At 58.8% G+C, this 25,858-nt stretch overlaps 5 protein-coding genes across 5 annotated transcripts; 3 read left to right on the top strand and 2 right to left on the bottom strand.

The window, feature by feature from the left end:
* Positions 1-77: 77 nt before the first annotated feature.
* Positions 78-3,297, bottom strand: SURF2 (surfeit 2; the record flags this gene model as incomplete). Its single annotated transcript, XM_080709280.1, has 6 exons — positions 78-161; positions 984-1,150; positions 1,247-1,435; positions 2,315-2,418; positions 2,762-2,916; positions 3,220-3,297. The coding sequence occupies 6 exons, from the start codon at positions 3,295-3,297 to the stop codon at positions 78-80; spliced, it is 777 nt and encodes a 258-aa protein (XP_080565406.1).
* Positions 3,298-3,308: 11 nt separating this feature from the next.
* SURF1 (SURF1 cytochrome c oxidase assembly factor) lies at positions 3,309-8,113 on the top strand (the record flags this gene model as incomplete). Its single annotated transcript, XM_080709491.1, is given in 9 exon segments — positions 3,309-3,386; positions 3,389-3,500; positions 4,719-4,852; positions 4,933-5,015; positions 6,375-6,566; positions 7,429-7,501; positions 7,576-7,738; positions 7,896-7,977; positions 8,044-8,113. Coding segments are annotated over 9 exon segments (987 nt in total), but the record flags the coding sequence as incomplete, so codon positions are not given.
* Positions 8,114-8,433: 320 nt separating this feature from the next.
* RPL7A (ribosomal protein L7a) lies at positions 8,434-11,713 on the bottom strand (the record flags this gene model as incomplete). Its single annotated transcript, XM_080709484.1, has 10 exons — positions 8,434-8,538; positions 8,684-8,753; positions 8,987-9,117; positions 9,424-9,503; positions 9,682-9,822; positions 10,188-10,337; positions 10,742-10,862; positions 10,978-11,184; positions 11,322-11,517; positions 11,622-11,713. The coding sequence occupies 10 exons, from the start codon at positions 11,711-11,713 to the stop codon at positions 8,434-8,436; spliced, it is 1,293 nt and encodes a 430-aa protein (XP_080565610.1).
* Positions 11,712-16,933, top strand: MED22 (mediator complex subunit 22; the record flags this gene model as incomplete). Its single annotated transcript, XM_080708561.1, has 4 exons — positions 11,712-11,834; positions 13,478-13,558; positions 14,191-14,399; positions 16,744-16,933. 4 exons carry the CDS (start codon positions 11,712-11,714, stop codon positions 16,931-16,933), a joined length of 603 nt encoding a protein of 200 aa, XP_080564687.1.
* A 2,537-nt stretch (positions 16,934-19,470) lies between these two features.
* On the top strand, positions 19,471-24,649 carry SURF6 (surfeit 6; the record flags this gene model as incomplete). Its single annotated transcript, XM_080708468.1, has 5 exons — positions 19,471-19,564; positions 20,575-20,778; positions 21,186-21,274; positions 23,841-24,059; positions 24,170-24,649. The coding sequence occupies 5 exons, from the start codon at positions 19,471-19,473 to the stop codon at positions 24,647-24,649; spliced, it is 1,086 nt and encodes a 361-aa protein (XP_080564594.1).
* Between the last annotated feature and the right edge of the window lie 1,209 nt (positions 24,650-25,858).

Here is a 25,858-nt window from a genome sequence, read left to right as displayed (position 1 = left end):
CAGGGGGTGGGGAACGCCAGCCAAGGACCAGTGGCTGGAGAAGACGCTGGGGCCTTCGACGATCTCCGAGGTCTCTGTCAGCCCGGCTGCTTAAAGGAGCCAAAGCTCTTGGGCTTGCGGTGGCGGCTCTTGAGCTTCTTGGTTCGTGAGCCCAGGTGTTTCTGTGGCAGAAAGCATGTTAGAGGCCTCTGTGGTCCCCTGGGGTGGGGGCTCTACACACCATGGTGCCTGCAGCCTGCTGAGGAGTGGGCCCTCGGCCTGCTTCCCTGCGCTGCGGCAGGGAGGCAGGGAAAGGGCTGTGCGTGTGGCTCCACTCCCTGTCCAGACCGAGTCTTCTCCCAGGTCCAAAACACCTTGCCGCCCCAAGACCTGGAAAGGTGGTACCTAGCAGCTACACCGCTCCCTCCAGGTTCCTGCGCGCAGGAAATGGCCAGAGCCACCAGGGCTTGACTGGCCATCCTGTGGCTGTTCCAGGAGACCCTTCTGCCCCAGAGTGGCCCAGGCTTCCATTTATTTCTGTGATGTTAGCTTGGGATTGCACTTGTGAAAGAGGCTTTTTTGTTTTGGTACTTGGGATTTAACCCGGGGTGTTTATTCCACGCTATACCCCCTCAAGCCCTATTTTATTTTTTGTTTTGAAATGGTCTAAGTTACTGAGGGCCTCACAAAGTAACTGAGGCTGGCCACAAACCTGTGGTCCTCCTGTCTCAGACTCCTGGGTACTGGGATTACAAGCATGTGCTACCACATCTGTTGTCTTTTTTTTTAATTCTTTATTTTGAAATGGTCTTGCTCAGTTGTGGAGGCCTCACTAAGTAGCTGAGGCTGCCTGCAAAGCTGCGATCCTCCTGTCTCAGCCTCCCAAGTGCTGGGATTATAAGTATGCCCCTGAGCCTGGCTTGTTTTGTTTTTAAACAAACTGGAAACCATTGGTAGGGGACCCTGTGCCTGTGCCAGGCCAGCAGCCACAGCGAAGGGCTCACCTTCCCACGCTTACGCACCTGCTTCAAGTCCACTTCTGCCTCCACTGCGTTGCCAGCGCCCTTCTCCCCTGGAGGCCGTGGCTTCTCATCCTCTCGGTCTATCAGGAAGTCATCAGAACTGTCCCTGCTCTCAGGCACTCCTGGATCCTTTTTGGTAAAGAGCTCCGCTGGGAAAAACAGGCATCCGGCTAAGCTCACGGGTGAGGGTGAGAGGCTGCCAGGACTGCGGGAAGCCGCAGGGTGGGGAGGGCCGTGCCACCTACCTGGGTACAGGTCTGACATGCTGTCGTCGCTCAGACCCCCGCCCTCATCACTGGAGGCTGGCTCCCAGAAGGCTTCTCTTGGGCCCAGCGGCCCGTCCCCATCCCTCTGGTCTTCCTTCCTTCTCCTCCTCTTCCTCTGCAGCAGGCAGGCAGGGACGTATTCCACACCCTGCTTCTGACAGTCCTCATCTGGGAGACAAACCAGCTCGTGCCCAGAACCCTCCACGCCCCTAGTGCCCCTGCCGGGCCTGCACCCAACCCCACAGCAGGGGCAGTGGCCCAGAGGCTAGAAGTGGTGTGTGTAGGCCTACCTAGCAGGCCTCGCCCTCACCCGTGTCAGCCAGGTCACAAGAAGCTGGGCAGTTAAGGCTGGCACAGTGGACCTAAGTCCTCCCTCAGCAGCATGTGGACAGTGGCATGGGATGAGGCTTCTTGGAGGCCCTACTGGAGCTCGGGCTTTGGTCCTGCACCGCTCCCTCCAGGTCATAGGAGCCCGTGCCCAATGCCCCCTTGAGCTGCTGCCACTACGCCTGGCTAGCCACCCTGAATTTAAAACCTGTAAAGAAGCTCCCCAAATCCCCCGCAGACTCCCTCTCGGTCCAAGGATTGGCAGCCGACTCCTTCCTCTGCCTCTTACCCCCCGACCTGGCTCTGGCCACCAAACCGCTGAGCCCTGTGGACACTCTCCCGCTCTCCTCCCAAGCCACCGTCCTCTTAACCTGTGTGCCAGCAGCCACCACAACCGCCTCCGTGACCCCACGGCCTGGTCCACCCCAGCCTCGCACGCTGGCCCGCGGCTGCCAGAGCTCCTGTTGTCTCAGACAACCTCCACCCAGAGCACAGCTCAGCCTCAGCCAAGAGGGCCCTCCGGCCTCCGTCTAAGGCAGCCTCCGCTCCTTTTCCCCCACACTCACATCACATCCTGTGGTCCTTCCCAACCTGCTTCTGCTTTGCTCCTGCCCACTCTGGGAACTCCCTGAGGCCAGGGGCCATCGTCCCTCTCCTCGCCGAGCCAGGACCAGGCAGGCACCCACAGGCCAGCGCCTCCGAGTGGCCCTGGTGACTTACATCTCTGCAGAGCTCTCCGGTACCGCTGGCCTTGGGTGTGCCTCAGGACATGCTCCGGGACCTTGTTGATGTGCCGCAGGGTGAGTTTGCAGAACAGCTGGTGCCTGTGGGGCAAGAAGACAGGTTTGCAGGGGCGGGTCAGCGTGGACTCAGCCCCACAGCGCCCCACCGTGGCTGAGTGTGGTCTAGGATGTAGCCTGAAAGCTCCGGCCCAGTCCACTGAGCCACAGGGAGAACTGCTGACCCAGTGACTCTTGCTGTCACCAGAGACAGCCCTAGCAGGGTGAGTGTACACGGAGACTCAGCCTGGCAGGGTGTTCGCTGGGAAGGGGGGGCACGCCAGCCATGGCTTGGCAGGTCAGCCTCGGGAGGTCTGGCACCCACTGGGGAGGGGCCATCCGCCTGGGGCGGGCGCGGGCTGCACTAGGCCACTGGCAAGCCACCTACGGGTTCTTGCTGCTGGGCACGATATGCGGCTCGAACTCGGCGTAGTCGAAGGTGGAGGGAGCGCGGGACAGCCGCTGGTACTTCTTGCCGCGGGTGTAGACCTGCAGCTCGGGCAGGCGGCAGGGCAGCTCGTGGCCTGTAAGGGCGCAGCGCACCTGTGGACGGCGCGCGGATCCGGGCTGAGGGCGCAGGCAGCGACTCTGCTTTCCCCCTCCTCCCCGCCGACCCCGCTCCTCCGTCCCGCTCCCCCTCCTCCCCGCTCCTCCGTCCGGTCTCCCTCCTCCTCCCCGCTCCTCCCTCCCTGTGCCCCTCCTCCCCGCCGACCCCGCTCCTCCGTCCCGCTCTCCCTCCTCCCCGCTCCTCCGTCCCGCTCCCCCTCCTCCCCGCTCCTCCGTCCTGCTCCCCCTCCTCCCCGCCCACCCCGCTCCTCCGCCCCGTCCTCCCCTCTCCCCGCGGACCTTGGTGGCGCCGGGCAGCAGGCGCAGGCTCGGGTGCTGCAGCAGGAAGGCCTGCACGTCGGCGGGCGGCTCGCCCATGGCCGGAGCTCCCCGGGCGCCGCTCGCACCACGTGGGCGGGGCGGGGTCGCCCCGGAAGCAGAAGGCTCGCCCGGAAGTGCGGGCGGCGGCGCGATGGCGGCGGCGGCGGCGCGGCGGCTGGGGCTGCTGTGCGCCCGGCGGGTGAGCGCGGGGCCGGGCCGCGCCGCCGGGAGGCGCGCCCTCGAGGGCGCCCTGCGCGCAGGTGAGGACCGCGCTGCCCGGCCACGCCTGCAACGCCCGCCGCTCCGCGGAGCCACGCCGGGGCAGGTGCCCGGGCCGAGGACCCCAGGATGGAGGAGGCGCCACTCCCCCTCCCCAGGCGCGCTGTGTCCGGGGAGGCGGGCGGGCACCCCGGGGCCGGGCCGCAGCCTCTGGGCGCCCCCTGGTCACTCGCCTCTCCACTGAGTCTCTTTGACCCCCGGCCTCGCGTGTGCCTGAGCCCGTGCTCTGGGGCTCGTTGATGTGCCGAAGGGCGAGTTGCACCGCGCCCCGGGCCTGCGGGGCTAGAAGACGGGTTTGCAGGGGCAGCTCCCAGCCAGCACCCCGAGCTGGCCGCCCCGCCGTGGCTGCATGCTGGCATAGCGGGTCCCGCGAAGGCGCGGGGAGGCTTAGGAGGGCCACTGCCGACTCCGGGTGCTGAGATGCTGAAGGAAGGCGCCCAGGTCCCATAGTTCCCGCTGCGTCTCAACTGTGCACCAATAGAGGAGACCCTAAGGCTGCTGTACACAACGCCTGCCCCGGTGTCTTCAGCGGACGAGCCTCACTCCTCGAAAGCATAAAGTACAGCCGGGTGTGGTTGCGCTCGCTTGTAATTCGGGAGTCAGAGACAGGAGGATCCCAGGTTCGGGGACAGCCTCAGCTACTTAGTGAGCGGCCCTTTGCAACTCAGTGAGACCCTGTTTCAAAATAAAGAATAAAAAATTGGGCTGGGGGTGTAGCTCGGAGGTAGAGTGCCCCTGGGTTCCATCCCCAGTACGGAAGAAAAGAATAAACTACTTTCTGTATCCGATTGTCCCATCTTTGAATTTAAGATGGGCAGCGAAAGGTGTTGGGAAAGCTCTGGAAACCACTGCCCTAAGTTTATGTATGCCTTTTTCTCTGTAGCACAAAGCTAGTCATCCTTGGGGATTCTAGCAAGAGGCGGTTACATGGTGAAGTTGGCGCAGAGCTAGCACTGAACCCTAGATCTCCTCATGTACCCAGTCAGCCAGCTTCTGCCCTGTGTGCGCAGTGTGCTAGACGCTGGGTCTGGAGCTGGGCTGGACACAGGTGCTACTAGTTGGCTCCTGCCAGCAGATTTTTGTTTGTTTACACCTGTATCGCACTCCCTCTGCGTTGGGAGTCTTCTTGAGGAGGTGAAGGCACCAGTCCTGTTTGTTTTAGGGCTTCTGACTCCATGTCAGTGTTGTAAAACCTCCAGGGGCGGCGTGGAGGCCGAGCAGGTGTGGCAGTTCTCTGGCCGAAGCCCCTTCCTCCAAAGCGGAAGAGGACTCCTTCCTGCAGTGGTTCCTGCTCCTCATCCCTGCGGCTGCCTTCGGCCTGGGCACTTGGCAGGTAGAGACGGGCATGCCGTCTGCGTGGCCCCGAGCCCTTGGCCCCGATGCCTGCCGTCTGCCCTCATGCTCTTTCTACAGGTCCAGCGGCGGAAATGGAAGCTGGAACTGATTGCAGAATTAGAGTCCAGAGTTATGGCCGAGCCCATCCCTCTGCCAGCAGAGTGAGTGTGCCTGCCCAGCGGGGTGATCTTGCTGCCAGCGGCAGGGACCCTGGCTTCACTCTGACCTCAGGGTTGGTGGTCCTGAGCTCGCTGTTGACAACCACCGCCCTGTGAAGCTGCCCGAGGCCACCAGGCACTCCCAGCCCTGGGGATGGAACCCAGGGGCACTCTACCTCTGAGCTGCACCCCCAGCCCTGTTTTTTTTGTTTTGTTTTTTTTCTTTCTTTATTTTTGATACAGGGCCTGGGTCTCACTGAGGTGCAAGGAGCCTCACTAAGTAGTAACTGAGTAGTGACTGATGGCAAACTGCGATCCCGTTTCAGCCTCCCAAATGCTGTGATTACAGGCATTCACCACCACACCCGGCTAGCAGCACCCTTTAAATAAAACAGCGAAAAAGAAAGCACCATTCTCAAAAGACAGGTCCCCTGACAAAGTTGAGTTCAAGGTAGCAGACTGCTGAGGCGGCGTGGTGGCACATGCCTGTAATCCCAGTAGACTCTTGAGAGCTGAGACCGAAGAGCGCAGGTTTGAGGTCAGCCTTAGCAACTTAGCAAGGCCCTTTGCAGATTATTTCAAAATAAAAAAGTTAAAATAGAGCTGGGAGTATATCTCAGAGGTAGATCACCCCTGGGTTCAGTCCTTGGTACTTCACAAAAAAATGTGCCGTATTTGGCTGGCAGTATTTTTCAAGCTACACCCTTTTTTGGTACTGGGGATGGAATTTAGGGGCATTCTACCTTCGGGCTATACCCCTAGTTCTATTTTTTATTCTTTATTTTGAAACAGGGTCTCAGTGAGTTGTAGAGGGCTTCACTAAGTACAGCTAAGGCTGTACACGAACCATGATCCTCCTGTTTCAGTCTCTCGAATGCTGAAATTACAAGCATGTGCCACCATGCCCGGCCTCCATTTTATTTTTTATTTGGAAACAATTTCACTAAGTTGCTGAGAACCTAAGTTGCTGAGGCTGACTTTGAACCTATGATCTTCCAGTCTCAGCCTCAAAAGAACTGGGATTACAAAGGTGTACCACCATGCCCAGTGCAGATGGGGTTTTTGGGGGCCTCCATATTTTATTAATTTTAGGTAAAATATTCATATAGGAATCCATTTTTAGCTCTCATGAAGAACTGGACTCTGACATAGGCATTCCCATGTGACATCAAAGGGCTGGAACCATGGGAGGACCAGCCCCTTTAGAGGGCAGCTCCCATGACCCAGCGGACCCCAAGGGCCTGCCCTTGGCCTGTTGCTTGTCTGGCTGGTGGGCTTAGTAGTTTGCAACTCCCCCTCCTCCCCCTCAGATTTGTTCTGTCAAACTTTGCTTGGCCACAAATCCTCTCCCCTCTCCTGTAGCCCAATGGAACTGAAAAACCTGGAGTATAGGCCAGTGAAGGTCAGGGGGCGCTTTGACCACTCTAAAGAGCTGTACATGATGCCCCGGACCATGGTGGACCCTGCCCGGGAGGCCCGGGAGGCTGGTCGGATCTCCTCTTCGACGGAGAGTGGGGCCTACGTTGTCACCCCCTTCCACTGCCATGAGCTGGGGTGAGTAGGCCTGTGGCGCTGGCCCATTTTCACCGCCGTCTCCTCTCCAGCCCACAGCCTGGGTAAGAGCCTGTGTTGACTAAGCGGACTTCTCAGCCAGCTCATGTACTGATGAGTAGGTTCTGTAGAGCTCTGGAGGAGAGGTTCAGAGACAGGCTGGCCCTGGAGAAGTGCCCAGGGGAGGGCAGCTTGGCATGGGGACCCTGCTGAACTGTCGAGAGGAAGTCAGGAAAACCCCAGCAGCCTGAGGGAGATGAGGCAGGGAAGCGCCCCTGGGGTTCTGGGGTAGCAAGCCGCAAGAATGCTCCTGGCAAGCAGTGTGCAAGGGCAAGGCCCAGGCTCCTGGCAAAGGAGGAGTGTGCAAGGCCCGGGCTCCTGGCAAAGGAGTGTGCAAGGCCCAGGCTCCTGGCCTGGCACAACAGGGGCGCACACCCAGCAGGCTGTGCGCCTGGGCTGCTCTTACCCATCAGGACAGGAGTAAGGCAGCTACAGTAGTTCAGGGGCATGGTAGGTGCCCTGGTGGTCACTGGTCGGGTTGTGTGCTGCTGTGGGTGGGGCACAGCAGCTGAAAAGGAACAGAAGTGGCACAGGGGCCACCTGGAAGCCCGGTGGAGGGGAGGTGGTGGGTGGGGATACACGCCCACCAGGAGAGCACAAGTGAGGAGGACTTCCCCTGTCACAAGTGGCCTCTGTTTGGAGTCCGCAGGCTAGAGGGATATTAAGTTCTTGCCTAGCCTGTGTGGCCTGTTGGACTACTAGCACTACAACTACAGACCCTCTCACTGGTGCAAACTCTAGGTGGCTCAGCAACCAGTGGTGGAGGTCCTTACACAGAAACCCTTCCCAACCTTCACTATTCTAGAGTCACCATCCTGGTAAACAGAGGGTTTGTTCCCAGGAAGAAAGTGAACCCGGAGACTCGCCAGAAAGGCCAGGTAAAGGGGTCGGCAGCTCAACCGCTGGCCTCCACAGGGCTCCTGTGAAGATCACTCTCACCTCTCCTTTGTAGATTGAGGGAGAAGTGGACCTAGTTGGGACGGTGAGGCTGACAGAAACCAGAAAGCCCTTTGTCCCCGAGAACAACCCAGAAAGGAACCACTGGCATTACCGAGACCTGGAAGCCATGGCCAAGGTCACAGGCGCGATCCCCGTCTTCATCGATGCCAACTTCCGTATGTGGCCAGCCCCCCCGCCCCCCAGAGGAGCATGCAGCTGCCCCAAACCTGTGTTGCCCGACCGACGTTAGCATGTGGTGACAGTGAGGGAATCTGAAAAAAGAACCCAGGGGGAAGTGGCACAGCTGGGCAAGAGCGCCCCACTTTCTTGCAGAGAGCACCGTTCCTGGAGGACCCATCGGAGGCCAAACCAGAGTCACTCTGAGGAACGAACACATGCAGTACATCATCACCTGGTTAGTCCCACCCCGGCCCCTCCTCTGGCACGCGCAGAGCCCAGCTAACCGCCCTCTCCACCCCAGGTACGGGCTGTGTGCAGCCACGTCGTACCTGTGGTTCAAGAAGTTCCTCCGCCGGGCCCCTGTCGCCTGACAAATGCAACCTCTCGCCAAGAGCGTTCCTCAACAACATTCTTCCTAGAAACCTATTTTACTGCATCATGTACTTTGGTATAAATAAAAATCCTAGGCCTCTGCGCATTTGTCTGACTCATAGTCATCGAGTAGCCAAGCACAGGCCTGGGCTTGGCCTCGCAGGACTGCGGCACACCAGTCCGACTCTACCGATGGAGACGGCCTTTGAACATGTTACCACCCTAGTGTGCTTTCACCCCAGAAAGCACAGTAACACACCAGGTGAAGTACAATGTTTTTTTTTTATTACTTTTATGTACAGAAAACGATAGTGTACATTTAGCCCAGTTTGGTGGCAAGCTCTTTAGCCTTTGCCTTTTCCAGCTTGGCAATGCGAGCCACAGATTTCGGACCCAGGACGTTGCCTCCCCAGTGACGGCGGATCTGAAATGACAGAAAGACACTCAGCCTGGCTGCTCTAGGCACGCAGCTGTCACGGGACCACCCCACAGCTGCTCAGCTAACGACCCTACCAGTCTCTGGAAAACCTCCCTCGCCCAAGGCAGGCTCTGGTCAGGCCGCTGCTCACCTCATCGTATCTGTCGTTATAGTTGGTCCTGATAGCTTCCACCAGCTTGGCCAGGGCTCCTTTATCTTCCCTGGTAGGGAAGGAAGAAAGGGCTCTTAGCCTTTTAGGAGGAATGCCTTCAAATTTTTGCCCTAAACACAAACTTTTTTTTGCCTCAGATATAGTGTGACCACATGATTTATTCAGGTGAAGAAATTCTTAACCATCATCGGCAAAGGTTCAAAAAAATTACTTAAACTACAACATTGGTCTTACAAGTCCTGGGAAGGGCTAAGTGGATGGGGACCAGGGCTGCTCACTTACGAGTTAACCTGTGTGAAGGCAACCGTGGTGCACGTCTTCCTGTGGACCAGGCGCCCCAGCCTCGCCTTCCCCTTGATGATGCAGTAGGGGACCCCCATCTTGCGGCACAGGGCAGGCAGGAAGACAACCAGCTTGGGAAGAAAGCAGCAGCTGAGAGCACGTTTTGACCAAAAGCCGCCACCAAGAACGGGCTTGGCGGCAATTGCTCAGGGTTAAAAAGCTCGTGTACTCGCACTTCAAAGTAATTCAGGCTAGAAAATCCACATCATTGCAAAAGCCATGAGCACACTGGATCCAGCCAACGCTGGCTTCAGAACAAGCGCCTCTTCTGGCCACCACGCACTTTGGACTTGGTGCCCGGCTTAGGATGAAGCCCACCCCACCTTCCCAGCACACAGGACTCCAGCTTCAGCAGAAAATCCCTAAACCAGGCCTACCTCGATGGGGTCCACGTCATGTGCGATCACCACCAGCTGCGCCTTCTTGTTCTCCACCAAGGTGGTGACAGTGTTGACGCCTGGAACACAACCCCTGATGAGCTTCACAGGCAGCTCTGGTCATCAAACGCAGCCGCGCCCAGCCGTGCCTCAGTGTTAAAAAGCTCAGATTTCACCCCTCACAGTGATTTCAGGTCAAGAAGCTCATCACTGCACAGCCGGCCCTGCAGCTGCCGCCTCTGCAGAGGGGCCGCTCACCTGCTCGGAGGACTGGTGGCCTCTTGGTGGGGACGTCCCCTTTGCCGGCAGCTTTCTTCTCAGCCCGGGCCAACAGCCGCTGCTTCTTCTCCTGCTTTGTCTCGGGTCTGTACTTGTGGGCAAGCTTGAGCAGCTGGGTAGCTGGGAAAGCATCCCTCAGTTAGGCCCAGAGTTTAAGTTCCAACCTAATTTGTTGGTACTGTGGGTCAGAACCAGGAACCCTCGAGTCACACCCCCAATCCCTTCATTTTGAAAGGGGATCTGGCTGAGCTGCTGAGGCTGGCTTCAAATGCGTGATCCTGTCTCAGCCTCTCAAGTACTAGGACCGCAGGCTCGCGTTACTAGGGCCTTATCATGCACCAGACCCCCACCCAGCTTTAGCATGGCAGTGGGGCCCCATAAAGCTGACAGCGGCGGTTCCAGGAGCCCGACGCAGCAGGACTATCATTTCAGGTGGGGCCACTCTGCGTGCTGCAGCCAGCGGGCTCAGAGCCCCAGAACCCCACCTGTTTGGCGGTCCAAGGCCTGGGTGAACTGGTTGATTGCCGGAGGCACCTTGAGCCGCTTGTAGAGTATAGCCCTCTGTCGCTGCAGCCGGATGTAGCGGGGCCATTTGACAAAGCGGGTGAGGTCCCTCTTGGGCTGGATGTCCTGTCCTGGGAAGGGTAATGGCGTTGTGCGAGGTTGAAACCCAGTTACGACTCACGTTTGGGGCCCCTCATAAGGGAGTTGGTGCATCAGAGATCTTGGTGGTTTCAAGTGTCATCACCATCTTTCAGATAGCAAATATTCTTTTACATCATCTGCACCAACACGGAGACCCTGTGCCCAGAGCCACTGGCTGAACCGCAACGCCGAGCCACGCCCCGGCCTGGCCGAGAACCACCGAGGTCCACCTCGCCAGGGGCGACGTTAGAACCGGGGCCGCTTTCTGGAGAGCAGCCGAGCCCCACTCCCTGCAGATCTGCCCGCCGGCCGCCTAGAGCCCACCGGGACCCGCCGCGCACGGAGACCCGGTGTCCCCGGACACACGCTTCGGCCGGCCTCCCGCCCGGCTCACCAATGCCGAAGTTCTTGGGCCTTTTCTCGAACAGCGGGTTCACCACCTTCTTGGCCTCCTGCTTCTTCACGACCGCAGGGGCCGGGGCCACCTTCTTCCCCTTGGCCTTCTTTCCTTTCGGCTGCGCAGGGAGGAGACCCCGTTAGGCCGCCCCCCGCTCCGGCCCTGGGCGCTGGGGTCCCCGCCAGCCCTCGGGCGGCGGTCGTGCGCGTCCCCGCACGCTCTCTCGCGCTGACAGCCGCGCCGGGGAAGGCGGCCGGCCCGTCCCCAGCCCGCCGCTGCCGCCGCGCCCCGGCCCCGGCCCCGCGGCTGCCCGCCACGCCGGGAGGCCCCGCTGGCGCCCGGCGGAGCCGTGGGTCCCCGCGGCCGCGCCCGGGGGCGGATGGCTGCGGATGCTCCCGGCCCGGCAGACAGGAGGCAGGACAACTCACCATCTTGGGCGGCTGGAGCAGAGAGAAAGGGAAGGGAATTGTGGGTAATAAGAAAGCGGCCTCGGAGATCGCGAGACCTGGGCGTGCGCGGGATTTCCGGTTTAAAGCGCCAGGACTCGGGAAGGCCCGCCCGGGGGCGGCGCCTGGACCGGTCGGGGCCCGAGGTTGCCGCCCGCGCGGGGAGCGCGGCCCGGGGGCGGGCGGGCAGGAGACGCGCTCTTCTCCGCGGGCTCCGGCCGAGCCGCGACTGCGCCGGGTCCGGACGTGCGGGCCCGAGCCCGGCCTAGGCCCGCCAGGGCGAGGGCGGCCCCGAGCCCGCCGGGCCCAGAGCGCTGGGAGGCGTGGCTTGGGGGTCCCAGGCAGGTGGGGGGCGCGGTGGGCCTGCCGACGGGTGAGCTCGCTGCCTTTGAAAGGTAGACTGCAGAAAGGGAGCCCCCAGGGTCGTGCACGCGCCGCCCAGGGGGCCGAGGGTGGCCGAGCGCGGCGCGCCCACCTCCAGCTCTGCCCTGCGCTCCGCCCTGGTCTGCCCGAGGCCCGCCATGGCCCAGCAAAGGGCCCTGCCCCAGAGCAAGGAGACGCTGCTGCAGTCTTACAACAAGCGGCTCAAGGACGACATCAAGTCCATCATGGACAACTTCGCCGAGATCATCAAGACCGCCAAGGTGGGGGTGCTGCTCCTGGCCCCCGAGAGGCCCGGGGAGATCCTGGGGATGGCCGGCGGCTCTGGCGTAGGGTGTTTGAGCAGCACTTGCAGTACATGCGGCCTGCACTCTGCCGGGGGTGGGGATGCAGCAGAGAGGAGGACAGACAAGGTCCTTGTGCCCCCGGAAAAAACATTTGGGGATGAGGTGGCAGGGTGCGGTAGCAGACAGGTCAACAGGCAACAAACGAGCCGGTCAGTACAGGCCCAGGTAGAGTAGTGCAGGGCTCTGGCCCAATACTGTGTGTTCAAGGCCAGCGTTTACAGTTCCATAAGACTTGCACAGCGAGTGACTGGTGAACAGGAGGGAGACAGGCAGGCCAGAAGCTGGGCTGCAGTGGCAGGTGAACCGGTGGGCGGCAAGCCTTGACGCTGCGGCTGTGCCAGATGGGCCAGGTCTCTCCTGGCTTCTACAGATCTTGGCCTGCTCGGCTGGCCAGGCAGTAAGGACGGCAGCTAGCATTTATCCCTCTGTGATTCTCTGGCCCATCTAACCTGCAAGAACCCTATGAGGCAGGTACCGTTCTCTCCCCATGAAACAGGCCCAGAGTCACATGACTAAGTCAGAATTTGAGCCCAGGAAGCCTGGCTCTTACCACTGGGGGTACTCTAAGCCCCCCCCTCTGCCCGTTTCCTCCCAAGGCTCTTGCTGGAAACTGTCCATTGGAGAGCCAGGACCTCAGATCTGGCCTCCCAGCTCCTGTGTTTTTTGTTTTTGTTTTTTTTTTTTGCAGTACTGGGGGTGGAACCCAGGGGCATTCTACCTCTGAGGTACACCCCAGCTCTACTTTTTTAATTCTTTATTTTGAAACAAGGGCTCACTGAGTTGCAAAGGGTTTCACTGAGTAGCTGAGGCTGTCCACGAACCCCGATCTTCCTGTCTCAGCCTCCCAAATGCTGGGATTACAAGCGTGCACCACCACGCCCGGCTTCTCTCCTGTGTATTTCTGAGACGCCCCAAGCCCACTAAGCTCAGTCCTAGCCTCAAGTCGCCCAGGCTCCTGCGAGGATTTCCTGAGAGAATGCTGGTTAGCCAGCGGTGCTTAGTGTGGTATCCGGACCCAGGAAATGATCATTTAAAAATAAAAAGTAGCCCTTTTATTCTGTCACTCAAAAACGCACCTAGTGCACGGGCAAATGCTTATCACTTCCTGATAACACAGGGTTCCACACTTCAAAAAGACTAGGTCAAGGCTGGGCGTGGAGACATAGGCCTTTCATCCCAACTACTCAGAAGGCTGAGGCAGGAGGACTGAAAGTTTGAGGCCCACCTGGGCACCTCAGTGAGACACTCTCAAAATATGAAGTAAAAGGGCGGGGGAGTGTAGCATAGAGGTAAAGCACTGCCAGTACTGGGCAAAAAGATTTGGTCAAGTTAGTTAAGACCCTGCACCTAGCACCGCGGCCAGCACAGGCAGGCATTCCTTTGCCTTGAGGGTGCCTGATGTCTTCTGTAGAACAGAACAAGAGGGCCTGCTTCCTGGAAGGCAGGATAGACGGGCTGCACAGTGTGGGTGCACTGGGCTGGGCTGGGTTGGGTTGGGCTGGGCCGGTGGTCAGGACTGTCTGGTCAGCTGGGCTGATAATAGGCTTTCTTGCCCTCAGATTGAAGATGAGACACAGGTGTCTCGGGCTACCCAGGGTGAGCAGGATAATTACGAGATGCACGTGCGAGCTGCGAACATCGTGAGTCCCTGGGTGCGAGTGGCTGGGACCCCAGGAGGGCCCCGCTGGGTTTCCTGGTGCATCAGGGTCTCCTGTCGTCCTCCCTCCAGCAGAAGGAACAGGCGGCTGCTTTGATTCTATCTGTGGCAGCTTTTGAGAAGGGCGGGGGGGGGGGTGCACAAATCACTTCCTAGGAGATCGTCCCCAGGAAGGACCCTGTAGGGAAGGCCGGGCAGATTGCCAGCTCGGTCCATCCCATAGCTGAACAATGGGGTCTGGAAGAGGGAAACCCTGCTGGCATGAACGATTGCCAAACAAACCAGCCACGTTGTAGTGTGGTCCTCCCCGACGTCCCGGGAGACAGCCAGTGTGCCGTGCCAATGACGTGCAGGGGAAAGGGCCCCAACTGGCAGCCGCGCCACCCCGGGGAGTGAGGGGCAGGAGGTGGAGTGGGCAGCGGTCTTCTCTGAGGGCCAGAGTTTATCCGTTCTGATGGAGCTGAGCCTGTGGGAGTGGAGGTCCTGCCTCCCCTGAGGGGCTCCCTCGCCTTCTCCCTTCATCTTCACAAGGGAGGAGGTTGCGGCTCTGGGGTCACTGCTGGCCCGCCGCCGTCCACCCCTGCCCTGCGCCCACCCTGCTTCTGCCGGCTGCAGGTCCGAGCTGGTGAGTCCCTGATGAAGCTGGTGTCGGACCTCAAGCAGTTTCTGATCCTCAACGACTTCCCCTCGGTGAACGAGGGCATCGACCAGCGGAACCAGCAGCTGCGTGCCCTGCAGGAGGAGTGTGACCGCAAGCTCATCGCCCTGCGGGACGAGGTCTCCATCGACCTGTACGAGCTGGAGGAGGAGTATTACTCATCCAGGTACAAATAGAGCTGGACTCCTGTCAGGCTGGAGCCTGTCCACCCGGGCCTGGCCTGGAAGGTCCTTCTCATTTTCCAAACCTTCCTGGTCACAGCAGCAGAGCCAGTGCCTGGGTTCCAGAACAGAAGCCCTGGCCAGAGCGCTTGGTCAACGCACGGTTCACAGGCGCCTGCCGGGCCCGGCCTTAACCCCAGTGCAGAGGGATGGAAACCGCAGGACGCCTGGTGTGGGAGGCCGAGTCTGGACAGGGCCCCCAGGGGCCGTGCAGTGCTGAGCAGTGCTGTCTGGGCCTCGCCTCTCTGGGCCCTGGAATCCCTGTTTAGACGTTTCAGACAAGATGTGGCTGGTCCCTAGGCCCACACCCATGTCGGGGATGGCACTGCTTGACCCAGGATGCGATTCCACTGGATGTCACCGAATGCCCCAGCATGTGGGGCGCAGTCCTGGGAGGGACGAGGTGGGAGCAGAATGCCCGACAGCCCAGCCAGGGTGAGCAGGGGTCACGTTTCCTGCCTGCTCGGCCTTATTCACAGAACTGGGGCTGCCTGCCTTCCAGGCTCACAGAAGCGGGCAGGCCACATCCTCAGCCTCGCAGGCTCAAGAGGGCTACTTAGAATTCCGAGACCCGAGACTGTGCTGGAGGGCCGCAGGAAATGAGTCCAAGGTGGTTAATGATGTATGCAGAGGGGACAGGGCCTGGCGGCCTCGCTCTGCCCGTTACCTTGCCGGGTCAGGGTCAGTTCAGCGGTCACAAAGGCCACGCTCCCCGGTGCTCTCTCCTGGACAGGCCTCCTCTTTCATAGGGTAGGTTTATTTTTTTATTTTTTATATTTTAAATTTTTTTTTTTTTTTGGTGGTACTGGGGGTGGAACTCAGAGGCTTTCTACCTCCGGGCTATACTCCCAAACCTATTTCATATTTTATTTGGAAACAGGGTCTCACTAAGTTGCTGAGAGCCTCACTAAGTAGCCGAGGCTGGCTTTGAACCTGTGCGATCCTCCTGTCTCAGCCTCCCAAGCGCGGGGATTACAAGCGTGCGCCACCACGCCCGGCTTTCGTAGGGTAGGTTTAAAGGTCCTCTCAGCCATGCTGGGGAGCCGCAGATGTCCAGAACCAGCACACTCCGTGGTTTTGGGTTTGTTTTCCTGCACTGGACCCAGTGTCACTGCCTCCCGGGAACAGTCCTAGTGTTTTCCAGAAGGTTCTGGGGGCTGTCTTGGTGCCTGATACTGGCTTAGGAGACATGGAGCGGCAGCTTCAGGGAGGCCGAGGAGCTGGGTGTCTCGGATCCTGCTGGGGCGAGTCCCTTCACGTTGGTACTGCCCTTGAGGCAGCTCTTGCCCTGAGTGTCCCTGGACAGCCCTCCCGGGGGCTGAGGGCCAAGGGAGCAGGGGACTGGCCAGGCTCACGGAGCAGAGCAGTGACGAGAACCCGGGAGCCCCGCACACCAGGCTCCCTGCATCCTGCAGTCTGTCCCTCTGCCGCACCAGAAGGGATTCCGGTCAGCCCGCCCCTTAGCAGGCTTCGTCCTCCAGCCACTTCCCCGCCCCCATGGAAGCAGCGGTGAGGACTCTGCAGCACTGGGCCAGTGGGCTCGGTCTTTGCCCGCTTTGTACTGCGCACGCACGCACGCACGCCTGCCTGCCCGCCACGCGGGACCTCCGCCTGCACTGTCTGCTCACTACTTGCTTTCTCTGGCTCTGCCTCCCCTCCGCTCTCCTGGGGATGCCACCCTGCGCCCTGCGGGACTGCCTACTGGGGCAGGCGCGGGAGCAGGCTGGCGCCACCCTGTGCCCGTTAGACAGCATGGGAATGGCCCTTCTGGAGCCACGCTGCCCTGCCCACGGGCCACGCTCCTGCCTGCACCTGTCCTGAGCCTTCCCCGTGGGAGATGGGAAACCCAGGGCACGAGCCCAGGCCATGTAAGGCAGCAGTCCAGGGCAGTGCCAGGCAGGTGTTTCCGACTGTCACCCGCTTAGGCCGAGTCCCGTGCAGGGACCTGCCCCCAAATAAAGCAGCGCCTCCACTGTTTGGGGCCCCTCGCCAGGTCTCATGACCTCTCCAGCCACTGAGGGCCGGCCCAGCAAGAGCGAGAAGGGAACACCCTGCTCAGCAGGTTGGAGGGCTGCTGAGCTGCACAAGCCTGTGGTGGCTTCTCTCCGACTGCGGGGTGGCTCGCTCAGTGCCCTCTCGTGGCCGGCTGCTGGGCAGGGGCTGCAGAGTAGAGGAGGGAAGGCAGGTCGGGAGGTTGTGCTTTCTTAACTCTGCTTCTGTCTTGCTCCCCTTCCTTGGCTTTTCTCCGCCTGCTCCTGTCTCTCCCTTGGTTTTCTGGTGGTGGAAAAGCTCGAGTCTTTGTGAAGCTAATGACCTTCCTCTGTGCGAAGCTTACTGGAGGCCGGACCTCGACACAGACCCTGCTGATGGCCTCCCAGCCCCTCTGCTGGCGTCCCCGGAGCCCGGCACTGGCCCCCTGCAGGCTGCAGCCCCTGTCCACTCACACACTGGTGGCCCAGGCCCCACAGAGCACGCCTGAGCCTCCAGGGCTGCTCCCCCCAGGCCTCTGGTTTATCAGGAACAGTCCAGGGCTCCTGCCAGATGCTACTTTCAGCCGTGGTTCTGCTTGGGTTCTCTGGGACCTAGGACCACTGGGTCCTGGGGAGCCGGCTAGGCAGCATCACTCCTGGAAAGTCGTTCCAGTCATTCCAGGGTGGCCCATCCTCAACCTGCCAGCCAGGTAGAAGGAAGTTTGTCCTGCTGACTCCACTGTGGGACAGGGAAGATGGCTGATAACAAAGACAACCTGAGCTTGTGCCAAAGTGGGAGGGGCGCAGAGTGGACGGTGTTGGTCAAACGTTGGGCCAGGGCTGCCCACTGCCCCTTCCCTGAGCCCAGAATGCATGGCATGGATGGGCTGCCCTGCAGGCGAGTGGAGAGGGCGTCCTGCTCACAGAAGCCAGCCAGGGCTGCCTCCCAGCCCCACTGCCATGTCCGTTCTGCTATTTTTGTAATGAGACTGTTAAGTAAAACGACCGCCTTTTTGTATTGCCTCCTCTTTCTTCGTCCCCAGTCAGCTCTTGAACTCCCAGTGGCCTCTGAGCAACAGCTTCCCGCGCTGCCTGGACAGCCTTGGGGTCCAGGACAGGCCCCTCCCACTAGCACCCAGAAGGCCCTTGGTGTTTGGTGAATGAGGGGGAAGGCTGCCGTTACCGCGGGGCACCCAGCTCACACACCTGTGCCGCGGCGCCCTCTACTCACTGCCGCCCCAAGTCAGTGCTGATGTGCCTGTACTTGCTGTTCAGAGTGGGGAGACATGGGCGTGGGAGGGGAGAGGTGCCCAGGCCACAGAGCCAGGAAGTGGAGTAGTCAAAAGGAGTTGAGCCGGGGAGCCAGGCCCACCTTAGACATGCAGAAACCAGTGTTTAAACTGAAGAGCTAGACCTTCAGCCCTGCCCCAACTGCCAGCCACGGCTTCATTATGCCGGGAGAGAGATCTGTCCCTGATAGCTGCCCAGGATCCAGCCTTGGGGTCAGAGAGAAATGCAAGGTGGCCTGTGTCTAGGGAGCAAGATCCCCACAGGGAGAGGGGACCTAGAACCAGGACTGGCTGGTTCTGGTTTCTGGGGTGGCCAGGGAAGTCACTTTCCATGAGTTTCCCATTGGTAAGACTTGTGATAGAGCTGGGAATGCTGGCACACCCTAGTACTTGGAGGCTGGGGCAGGAGGATGGCAGGTTTGTGGCCAGCCTCAGCACCGTAGCAAGGCTCTCTACAACTTAAGACCCTGTTTCAAAATAAAATAGGACTGGGAGCCGGGCGTGGTGGCGCAAGCTTGTAATCCCCTCACTTGGGAGGCTGAGACAGGAGGATCGTGCAGGTTCGAAGCCAGCCTCAGCTGGCTTAAGAGACACTGTCTCCAAATAAAATATAAAATAGGTCTGGGAGTGTAGCCCAGAGATAGAAGGGTTCCATCCCCAGTACCAACAAAAAAAAAAAAAAAAAAAAAAAACAAACAAAATAAAATAGGGCTGCGGGTGCACCTCAGAGGTAGAATGCCCCTGGGTTCAATCCCTAGCACCATCGGGTGGGGGTGGGGTGGGGTGATGGATCCTGCAGTATTTTGATTGCAGAAAGCTATTTAGCCACTGAGGAAGAAAAGTTTATAATCACATGGAACCGTGGTGGATTGGGGGGTGGTGCTTGGAAGGCATAGACCACGAGAGTTTTTTTGTTTTGCTGTACCCAACCCTAGCCCTTTTTGGCCAGCCTCAGCAACGTAGTGACTATTCTTTATTTTGGGGCAGGGACTCACTAAGTTGCAGAGGGCCTCACTAAGTAGCTGAGGCTGGCGGTAAACCTGTGATACTCCTGTCTCAGCTTCCCAAGCACTGGGATTAAAAGCGTGTACCGCTATGCCCAGCCCATGAGGGTTTTGAAAAGCCCAAATAATAAAATCTTGTACCATGAAAATACTTGCTTTTCTTTCTGGACCTGGGAGTTCGGCCTAGGGACATTCTACCTCAGAACTACACTACCCCAGCCCTTTTTAGACTGGCTAGGTTGTCGTTTTGCTAAAGAGCCGAGGCTGATCCTGACCTTCAATCTCAGCTTTCGAAGAACTGGAATTACAGGCATGTGCTGCTACGCCGGGCCATAAGTTTAATTTTCTTAATTTTTATTTTGAGTGTGGAGGGTACTGGAGATTGAACCCAGAGGTGTTCTGCCTCTGAGCTACACCCCCAGCCCTCTTTGTTCCGAAACGGCGAGGGCCTCACTAAATTACCGAGGGTGGCCTCGCCAGGGACCCTCCTGTTCCCTCCTCCCAAATCCTTGGTTGCAAGTGCGCGCCGCAACACGTGGGGTGCGCGCTCGGGATGCCGGGGCGTGGCGCCAGCCCCAGCAGCACGGGCTTCCGGTGCTTCGACGTCACTTCCCCCTCGACGCCCCGCCTCTTCCGGCGCCGACAGGCCGGGCCAATTGAGCGCTCCGGGAGCTCGGCGCTCGGCTGCGGCGCCTGCCCACGCGCGTGCTCGGCGGTCCCGGCCTCGAGGACCCGCCCGCCGGGGTCGCGGCCATGGCGTCCCTGCTCGCCAAGGACGCCTACCTGCAGGACCTGGCCCGGAAGATCTGCGCCCAGCCCGGCCCCGAGCCGCCGCGGCGCCAGCGGGGTGAGCGGCGAGCGGCACCGGCGCGCCCCTCCGCCGGCGGGGCCCTGGTTGGCGGCGGGAGCGGGGTGTTAGCGTTCCCCTCGGCTGCCAGGTCTGCGTGTTAATTCCAACGGGATCGCCGGGCCAGGCGGGTGTTGCCGGTTGGCCTCCGAGAAAGCTTGCGTTCCGCGCTCTGTGGATAAGTGCCACGGGCTCCTCCGCTTCATTCTCTTCGCGCCCTTGTGGGGTCCCAGCTTTTTTTTTTTTTTTTTTTTTTTGTATGTGATGGAACCCAGGGCATTTTACCTCCGAGCTACACCCCCAGCCCTATTTATTTATTTATTTATTTATTTATTTATTTATTTATGGTGCTGGGGATGGAACCCAGAGGCTTTCCATCTTCGGGCTATTTTCTATTTTAGAAAATAGACCTATTTTGTATTTGGAAACATGGTCTCAACAAATTGCTTGAGAGCCTTACTAAGCAGCTGAGGCCGGCTTCGAACCTGTGCAATCCTCCTGTCTCAGCCTCCCAAGTACTGGGATTGCAAGCATGCGCCGCCAAGCCCAGCTTATTTATTTTTTGCAGTATTGGGGATTGAACCCAGGGGCATTCTACCTCCGAGCTACACCCCCAGTCCCATTCTTTTTTTTAATTCTTTATCTTGAAACAGGGTCTCACTGAGTTGCAGAGGATGTCACTAAGTAGCTGAGGCTGGCCACAGACCGTGATCCTCCAGTCTCAACCTCCCAAATGCTAGGATTACAAGCGTGCACCACCACGCCCAGGTAGTCTTTTTTATTTTTGAAACAGGGTCTCGCTGACTTGCAAAGGGCCTTGCTAAGTAGCTGAGGCTGTCCACTAAGTAGCTGAGACAAGTCTGTGAACCTTGATCCTCTGGTCTCCGCCTCCTGAATGCTGGAATTACAAGTGTGCACTGGCTGGGTCCCAGCCTTTAAAAGCCCTTCCTTTCTCCTGAGTGGGTCTCAGGAATTGGAATGGCAACTCTTTGTCATTTTTTTTCTTTCAGAGGGCAAAACTCAAGGCTTGGAAACTTCTGGGCCCCCAAAGAAGAAAAGGAAGAAAGCCCAGAAGAAGCTGCGAGAACAGGAACAGAAGGCTGTGAAGCACAAGGCCAAGTCCGTTGGAGAGAGGACTCCGGTGGCTTCTGGGGGCAAGAAGCCAGTTGTAGCCAGAGAGGAAGAGACCTCTAGCTCTGCAGGAGCCGCTGCAGGTGAGAGGTGCCAGGGCAGGGCCTGTGGGGCTCACATGCGAACGTGGTCCCCTTTGCTAATAAGAAAGGGCACCTCAGACGGGAGAGAATATTACACTTCCCGCAGAGTGGAGATCACAGGATGCCTGTGGGGCGTGGGGTGCATAGTGGTTTTAGGCCGCACGGAGCCCAGAATGGCCCTCTGAGGGTCTGGAGCGGCTGGGCCGGTGGGAAGTGTCCTGACCCCACAGTGATCTAGGAGGATGTGGGGTGACCGGGCTGAGGTGGGTGGAGTGGAGTTTACTGGACTGGCCCCTGGGGTCAGGGAGGACAGTGAGCGAGGTTGAAGCTTAGCGGGAAGGGAAGGGATGGGGAGGAAAGGAGCTGTCATGGGAGGCCTCATTTGCATCCTGTCTCCTTCCCCACAGATGGCTGGGCCACGGGGGCTGACTCTGTCTTTGCCCTGGACGTCCTGAGACAGCGGCTGCACGAGAAGATCCAGCAGGCCCGGGGTCAGGTAGGCGTGGAGCCCTGGAGGGGCACCAGCAGGCATCTGTGGGCCGCTTTCTCTGCCCTGGCTCTGCTCTCTGTGCCGAGAGAGCCGTGGCTCTTCTTTCCTGGGAGAACTTGGTCTCCCACCAGTCACTGGCCTTTCCCTGACTCCTCTCTTCTGCAGTCTCAGCGATGCCCCGCCTTCTTCTGAGTTCTGCCTTTGCTGACATTGCAACGACTGAAGGTCATTCATTATGAAATGAGGTGACCTGCGAGCACTGTGGGCTGGCCAGCCTAGTCTTTAGGTGGTCTCCCCCTGACCTAGCCCACGCCCTTGCCTGGAGCCTTCCCTAGGACCTCTGCTGTGTATGGGCAGCACCCACTTCTGTTTTTACCTCTTGGGAGGGACAGCCTGCTGGCCGTCCTCTGGTTATTTACAAGCAGTGGAGGCTCTGGGTCTCATTTTTTTTTTTTTTTTGCAGTGATGGGGATGGAACCCAGGGGCATTCTACCTCGGAGCTCCACACCCATCCCTATTTCTTATTCTTTATTTTGAAGTGGGGTCTCACCGAGTTGCAAAGGATCTCACTAGGTGACTGAGGCTGTCCATGAACTGAGATCCTCCTGTCTCAGCCTCCCGAGTGCTGGGATTGCAAGTGGGCATCACCACGCCTGGTGGGCCCCATTTCTTGAAGCACAACTCTGGGTGGCCCAGTGCAGAGCCCTGGGGTGTGAGGCAGGCAGCGGCAGGGCAGCCCCCATGCCTCATGAGCAGGCTGTGCAGGGTCAGCTGGGCGTGGTGGCACTTGCCTATAATCCCAGTACTCTTGAGGCTTAGCTAGGAAGATCTCAGCAACATGGGGAGGCTCTCAGCAACTTGGTGAGACCCTGTTTCAAAATAAAAAGCCGGGTGTGGTGGCACACACTTGTAATGCCAGTACTTGGGAGGCTGAGACTGGAAGATCCAGGTTTGTAGCCAGCCTCAGCACTTAGTGAGACTCTCTGCAACTTAGATCTTGTTTCAAAATAAAGAGTAAAAGAAGGGCTGGGGGTGTAGCTCGAAGGTAGGATGCCTCTGGGTTCCATCCCCTGTACTGCAAAAAAAAAAAAAAGAAAGAAAGAAAGAAAAGTTAAAAGGGCAGAGGACTCTGTAGTTGACCAGACTTGTAATTCCAGTGTCTGAGAGGCTGAAACAGGATTGCAGGTTCAAGGCCAGCCTCAGAAATTTAGTGCGGCCCTCAGTAACTTAGTGAGACCCTGTTTCAAAATAAGAAATAGAGCTAGGTGTCAGCACTCGGGAGGCTGAGACAGGAGGAAGTTCACAGGTTCAAGACCAGCCTCAGCAATTAGTGAGACTCTTGGCAAGATAGTGAGACTCTGTTTCAGAATAAATTTAAAAATTTTTTTTTGAAGATTTAAAGAAGTTTATTAGAAAGATAGAAATACAGAAAATAGAAATAACAGCCCCATGCCAAAATGGCATGGGGGAGTGACTCAAAATGAATACACCCTAGATAAAATTTTTTTTAAAAAAGGCTGGGGGATGTATCTTAAGATGTAGAATGCCCCTGTATTCAATCCGCAGTACCACAAAGAAAAATTGGGCTGGGGGTGTAGATCTAAGAACACTCCTGGGCTCAATCCCCAATACTATGAAAAGGCGGGGAGGAATGGTGGTTAGGGGTGTAGCCCAGAGGTAGAATGCCCCTGGATTCAATTCCTGGTACCAAAAAAAAATAATAATGTGCAGGGGTCAGGATGGCCTTGTCACGCAGGCTCCATCTGGACCCTGAGCTCGAGAAGGAAGGGCAGCAGTACAGAAGTGGGCCCGTGCCAGAGCCAGCCAGCTAAAGTACAGGTTCCGAAGAGAGGAATAAGGATAAAAGAATTAAATTCAAGCATGGGAGGATTGCCAGTCTCTATTGGGCCGACCACCAGTTTATTCTCCTGCGGTTATTTATACAGTTTCTAGTTTTGGGTTTTACAGGAATGAAAGAAAAAAAAAAGTACATATATCATGGGTAGGTCAAACAATACCCTGGTACAACATAAACCTAATCTTTTTTTTTTTTTTTTCTTTTTTTTTTTTGTGGTACCGGGGTTCCTGGAAGCCCTTCTACCTCCGGGCTACACTCCCAGACCTATTTTATATTTTTATTTAGAAACAGGGTCTCCTAAGCCAGCACGGGGAATACAAGCGTGCTTCACCACGCCCGGCTATAAACCTAATCTTAACTAGTAGAACAATTAGCATCAATCATTCTGAGAGGGTCTTATTTACTTAGACTCCATGACTCCAAACCTTGTTGACTCTGGGCAAAGGACAGTCAGAAGTGTACTTTTGAGTAAGGGTGAGACAAGATAAGGTAAAAACCTTAACGGCTCCCCACAGGCCCGGAACCAGAAGCCGGAACCAGAAGCCACGGTCCTTGTTTGAGGGCCCTTGCCCCTTCCGGAGACACTTTTATTCTGGGTGGTGGGTCACGACCTTTGGAACACTTGACCTGTGTCTGTGTCCTGCATGACGGTTTCCTCGTGCCTGACGTGCCCAAGGTGGGGAGAAGGTGTTGAGCGAGCCCTCCTTTCCCCAGGGTGGCTCCAAGGAGCTCTCTGCGGCTGTCCTGGAGAAGAGGCAGCGGAGAAAGCAGGAACGGGACCGGAAGAAGAGGAAGCGGAAGGAGCTGCGAGCCAAGGAGAAGGCCGCGAAGGCCCAGGCGGTGGAGGCCGAGGCTGGGGCTGGGGCCGGGACCGAGGCGGCACCCGGGGTGGCCCAGGTGGAGCCGCAGGAGCCCGCCTTGATCTTCAGTAAGGTGAGCAGAGCCGGAGGGCTGGCTGGCGGCTCCCTTCGGGTGACAGCAGGTGCTGGCGAGGTTGGGGTGCCGGGTGGGTGCCGTCGCTCACCGGCTCGCGCCTGTCGCAGGTGGAGGTAGATGAGGAGGAGCCGTCCAGCAAGGCCCAGCGGAGGAAGGAGAGGCGGCAGAAGGTGAAGGGGAACCTGACCCCGCTGACCGGCAAGAACTACCGGCAGCTGCTGGAGCGCGTGCGTGCGCGGCAGGCCCGGCTGGAGGAGCTGCGGGAGCAGGACGCGGGCAAGGCGCAGGAGCTGGAGGCCAAGATGAAGTGGACCAACCTGCTGTACAAGGCGGAGGGCGTGAAGATCCGCGACAGCGAGCCCCTGCTGCAGGAGGCCCTGAAGCGCAAGGAGAAGCGCCGGGCGCAGCGCCAGCGGCAGTGGGAGAGGCGCTCGGCCCACGTGGTGGAGAAGATGCAGCAGCGGCAGGACAGGCGGCGCCTGAACCTGCGCAAGAAGAAGGCGGCCAGGGCTGAGCGGCGCCTGCAGAGGGCACGCAAGAAGGGCCGCGTGCTGCCGCAGGACCTGGAGCGGGCCGGCCTCGCCTGAGCGCGCCCTGGCCCCAGGCCCCTTCCCAGTGTGCCGGGCGGACGTGTGGTGCTGGCCGGGCCCTTCTGGTGCGGATCTCAGCCGTCACCTCCCGCAGCTGCTGAGGGCCGCCGCACACTTTCAGCTTTTCCTAGAAACGGCGCATCCCTCAGCCTGGGAGGCGAAACCGGCCTGTGTCCCTGTGTCCTCGGTGGTGGGGAGCCCCCTGGGATTTGCAGACTTGGAAGAAGGAGCAGGTGGGGGTGGTGAGCGCTCTGCCAGCCACATCCCACCTCCGCTCTGCTCCTCGGGGTCCTGCCTTGTTCATCTGCCTTGTCTAGAACTCAGAGGGGGAGAGCCTGTAGGAGGCTGGTTGGCTCTGGATGTGGGAGGCCAGGCTGTCCCCTCCTGGCCTGAAACCCAAAGAGGGAGGGAGCTGTGCCTTCCCAGGCCCATGGGCATGACTGGGTCTTGGGGCCAGTTGCTGGGTGCAGTGGCTGGCATGCCTGGGCATACTCTGGAGTCTGGGTTCCCCAGCAGGGATTGGGGGCAAAGGAGGCCTGCTGTTAGCATCCTGGGGGCTGGGGATGGGGAGAGAGAGGGTGTGCAGAGCCGCCCTCCCAGGTCAGAGCTTGGGTGGTCAAGTTGGGCCTGGCCTTTTCTTAAGTATCTTAGAAGAGAAACTCATACTTCCTGAACAGCTGTTCAGAAATGAGCTGCTTTTCCCCAGAGTGTTTAATAAAATGGGCAAGGTGCCCCACGCACAATTGAAAAGGCTCGAGTCAGCAGCTGCACTGGGACTGGACTGTCCGCCAGCCTCGCGGCGTGGCTGAGCTGTGAGGCTTGTCCAGTCTTCATGGCGTGGTTAGGTGGGAGGCAGGAGACTGGGGAGTCTGAGGTCCCAGAGGCCTGTGGCACCTGCAGGGCAGCCCCTCACACCTGCCATGAGAATGGACTTCTGCCCGCTGCAACCTCCGTGTGTCGCCGTGCAGGCTGGCCGAGCCCCTACAGTGCCAGGCCTGCACGTCCCTGCCCCAGGCGGCGCAGTGTCTACTGCGGTCCGGGCATTGGCGCTGGTGGCCTGGTCTCACTCTCCTGCTTCCTGCCCTGCATCTTCCACAGGTGATGCCTCTGGTGAACCTCGTGCGTTTCCACCTCCGTCTCCATGTTTGTTTCTTAGAGGGATGACAGTCTCTCAGCCTCCGACTAATTCCAAGTAGGACGGGAACA

The sequence above is a fragment of the Muscardinus avellanarius genome (genome assembly GCF_963383645.1).
Source record: "Muscardinus avellanarius genome assembly, chromosome: 13".
Taxonomy (NCBI): domain Eukaryota; kingdom Metazoa; phylum Chordata; class Mammalia; order Rodentia; family Gliridae; genus Muscardinus; species Muscardinus avellanarius.
Note: the sequence above shows the minus strand (reverse complement) of the source record. Positions and strands in the feature narration are given on the sequence as shown.